General features: G+C 43.6%; 1 protein-coding gene across 2 annotated transcripts in view; it reads left to right on the top strand.

Annotated features, from left to right (window-relative positions):
- The first annotated feature begins 104 nt into the window (after positions 1 to 104).
- The window catches only part of fancm (FA complementation group M), a 57,559-nt gene continuing 53,510 nt past the window's right edge, over positions 105 to 4,153 (top strand). For both annotated transcript variants that reach the window (XM_031580190.2, XM_031580189.2), the window contains exons 1-4: positions 105 to 1,398; positions 1,481 to 1,653; positions 1,827 to 1,904; positions 2,304 to 2,462. In XM_031580190.2, coding sequence (XP_031436050.1) covers positions 741 to 1,398; positions 1,481 to 1,653; positions 1,827 to 1,904; positions 2,304 to 2,462 — 1,068 coding nt within the window. In that variant the 5' untranslated portion in view covers positions 105 to 740. The remainder of the gene's footprint in view (positions 1,399 to 1,480; positions 1,654 to 1,826; positions 1,905 to 2,303; positions 2,463 to 4,153) is intronic.

The following is a 4,153-nucleotide window of genomic DNA, read 5'->3' as shown; positions in this document are numbered from 1 at the left end:
GTCTATGTTGTAGGTACTTATTTTGTGTGCGAACCTTATTTGTATCCACTCAAAGCAGGCAATGACTATATCCCTTGGCCCGCAGAATTGGATGAGACCATGCAGAGCTCCTAGATATGCTCCTCCGATGCAGTCGTGAACCTTTAGATGCGCAGTTGTGAGCTATCCGACGTTATCGAACATGCTCTGGTGACGTACTCTTGCGCTGTCAACTTTGACCTGTGATGCAGGCTGCAGCGGCACATTTGACAATAGGAAAGATTTCATATTTCTTTTTGTAAAAGTGTAGGACTTTAAATAACTCCATTGCGTTCACCTTTTCATCTTTACACGAATGGAAATCACCGCATTTTGCAGTTTGAGGTCGGCGTTAGTGTGTTCTGAATTCGTTTCCAACAACAACAGTTTTGAGAAGGAAATTTGTCAGCAAGCTAGCCAATGCTAGCACTCGGTAACTGTTTTGTAACACTTACGGGTGTCTCCTAGGGTAGTTAGCTAGCCAGAAAACTGCGCATCAATGGGGTAGCATGTAAGGCATGTTGTCTGCTAGCTGCCTGCCACGACCACGCTTTGGAGAAAGCTTACAACTAAAGATTAAAGATATTAGGATACAATCCACACTAACGTTACGTTACTATCCGCAAGCTGTCGGTGTATGTTAAATAGCTTGTCACGTCTGGAAAGAGACTAAGATGTCATCTGACAGTGGGTTTTTGTGGCATATATAGTAAGCAGTTAAAATGAGTGGTGCAAATCAAAAAACGTTATTTCAGACATGGGGTGCCACTGTACCGCACAAAGTCGTCACAAATGAGGTCGGGAAGAAGAACCCCGGACGGCGAAAGGTAAATCAAAACAAAATTTCGCAGAGGGTTACGAAACAGGAAAACGACAGTTCTCTTCCTCCACGCAAGTCACTCTGGGGTGAAATTGGTCAAGGTTCCACTTCCAGTGTCACATCAAATGTGGCAGAGGAGGAAGACGATGATGACTTGATGTTAGTGGCTGTGTATGAGGCTGAAAAGTCTCTTGAAAATGTTGATGGCCAGCATGACACCCAGACATGCGACACACGGATTTCTCCGAATGCAGTATCTTCGGACTTACCTGGCTTTGACATCTCCTCTGCTAAAGTATGGATTTATCCCACCAACTACCCGATCAGAGACTACCAACTTAAAATATCCGAGGTGGCACTTCTTCAAAACACACTGGTCTGTCTGCCAACTGGTCTGGGGAAGACATTTATAGCCTCGGTGGTGATGTACAATTTCTACCGCTGGTACCCATATGGAAAAATAGTTTTCATGGCTCCCACCAAACCCCTTGTGGCTCAGCAAATTGAAGCCTGCTACAAGGTCATGGGCATCCCTCAGGAACACATGGCAGAACTGACAGGTGAGCTCAAGAGTAGAAGTAAATTAAGATTGCAGACCTAGATATGTTTTCACCTTTAATATCTGAAGTTGATCTCTTTCAGGTAGCACACCTGCACACCAGAGACAGGAGCTGTGGAGATCGAAGAGGATTTTCTTTCTGACACCGCAGGTGATGGTGAATGACCTGTCGAGGAACACCTGCCCTGCAACCCAGGTGAAGTGTGTGGTGATCGACGAAGCCCACAAAGCCTCAGGAAACCATGCCTACTGCCAGGTACACAGACACAATAAGACCAGATGCTGTCAGTGCAGGATCACAGATTATCATTTAATGCATGCAAATAACTGAACATATATATAGCAGTGCAACATCTGCGATAATAGTAGCTCAATACAAAGCTACAGATAAAGGGAAAAATTATATGTATGTGTTGCATTTTTCTGCAGGTTGTCAGGGAGTTGGGGAACCAGACACGTCAGTTCCGTGTGCTGGCTCTTAGTGCAACCCCTGGAGGAGACATGAAGGTGAGCAAGTCTGCAGCTGTGTCATCATAAAAAGCTGCTGGTTTCTGCCTCTCCTTTATCGTCCCTGCTACCAGCATGAGTCTGCTTTTGGGAATCTGCAGTTTCTGAATGAAAGAAAAGCTGCATGATGGAGAAAAAGAAAACAATTCTAATAGATGCCATTTGGATTAAAGTATTTTTTTAAAACAGTAACATAGTTGCACCACATCTTGTGGATGATGTCTTGAATTTGAGGGTTAAAGTGCACTTTTTTGCTGCGTACATATGACATCAACACACACAAAAAATTTTTACTTGTTAACAGTGACCTCCTTACCACATAAGGAAAACCCAACATGTGTCATTAACTTAAGCAAACAGAAACAAGTGTCCTACAGGCCATTTTTTATGTCCACCTAGGCAGTTCAGCAGGTCATCTCCAACCTGCTCATCTCCCACATTGAGCTGCGATCAGAGGAGAGTCCAGATATCCAGGCCCATTCTCACCAGCGCAGCCTGGAGAAGGTGGTTGTCCCGCTGGGGGAGTCCTTATCTGGATACCAGAAACGCTATCTACAGGTAGGAAACTCTTGGGACTCTTGCATCTAAGATGATTCATTTTGCATTTATTTTATTTGCTGCCCAAGTGCTAATTTGTTTGCCCACAAGATGGATTTGTTGGGACTGTCTTCTCAAATGGTCAAAAAAGGTGTGCTAGGTGGAGCTGTTGAGCTTTTCCCGAATAAGTCATAATGTTCTCCTTGCTTTTGTGGTTGTGCTGCCACCGTGTGGTGACTGTGAGTAGTGCTTTGAGTTGTGTGGCAGAAATGTGCCCTCTGTCTTCTTTTACTACTGGAGATTTAGACATGATCAGTGCTGTCAAAACTATGGCTGCAACTGAAAAAACTGTGTAACATCAAGCTTGTATATTTATGAATTCAGCAGGACCAACCATCCACAGCCAGCATCAGATTAGTGAGCTTTGTAAATATCCTGTCTTAAGCAAAACATTGCATCCAATTACAGATGGTGTCACCTTCCCAAATCCCACCGTCACCTTAAAGCATTGTGTGTCTTAAGCAGTCCTGGCTCCCTGGTGCGCAATGCGCCCAGCCCTTGTTTCGCTTCACAAATGAGCTCATTAGGACCAACTCACCCAAACACACAGAGGCTCTCAGACTAATCTCTCACGAGCCACTGAAGAGGTGGAATGCTGCACTGTTTGAGCCAATCCTTTCGCAGCCACCCCACCAACCCGCCCCCGCCCCCGCCCCCAGGCTCACCATTGTCGAAGCACATCAGCTTACTTAGAAAGTACCCCTGTGCTGGCCACTGTCTTAATCTACCAGAAGGAGTATATGCACCACCTGTGTGGCTAGGTCAAGGCCTCAGACTGCCGCAAAGAGAGACAGTGGGAAGCGTAAAATTATTTCACAGTGAAGACAAAATAGCACATTCTTTATTTATTTATTTATTTATATATATATATGAATGTGTGTATATGTGATTATTGGTACTTGAAGTAAATAGTGTTATTCCCTTATGAGAAAATATAGTGGGATTTGTCACATTGAGGGCATTTGGATTGAACTGAATTTTTCATGAGAATCCATGGCACGATCAAAGAGGCTCTAGGTGACCTGGCGTGGACTGACCCCTAAAACGTGGCATTGTAAGTGCCTTTGTTGACAGGCGAGCCATCGCCCCTTCTGGCCCTACTGTCCTGACAGTATGGAGTGGGTGGAGCATGAAAGGAAGTGTAGGTTTTTGTATGTAGAGACAATAGAGGCTCACTCATAGCAGTGGAGCGGTTTTATTTATAGACCAGACCTACACACTGCCTTAGACTCAGGAGATCTCCATTTTGGTTCGCCCACAGTGTGAACATATGTGGTTTGCGCGGGTTGTCATTTCTACCTAAAAAGAGTGCCAGGGAAGATTAAGCATAGCATGCCTTTATCTTAATGTTTTTGTGCTGTATGTTTTTTTTTTTTTTTTTTTTTTTTTAATACAAGAAAATCTTCATGGGGTTCATGATCATAGTTATTTATTTTTATAGAAAGGAACTGAACATTAACAAAATAATCAATAAATCCACAGTAGCTCTTATTTGATACACATTGCAGACTTAGATACTATACAACCCACTTTTACAAAACACTTGGGGAAAGAAAAAGAAATCAACAACCAACAAATCTTTCTAGCTTAATGATCCCAGAACACCAGAACTGTAGCAGTAGCAGTAGTCGTTAATCGACTTAAAATGGCCT

Source organism: Clupea harengus, chromosome 14 (assembly GCF_900700415.2).
Source record: "Clupea harengus chromosome 14, Ch_v2.0.2, whole genome shotgun sequence".
NCBI classification, from domain to species: Eukaryota; Metazoa; Chordata; class Actinopteri; order Clupeiformes; family Clupeidae; genus Clupea; species Clupea harengus.
The sequence above is the reverse complement of the archived record's forward strand: the minus strand, read 5'-3'. Positions and strand labels throughout refer to the sequence as shown.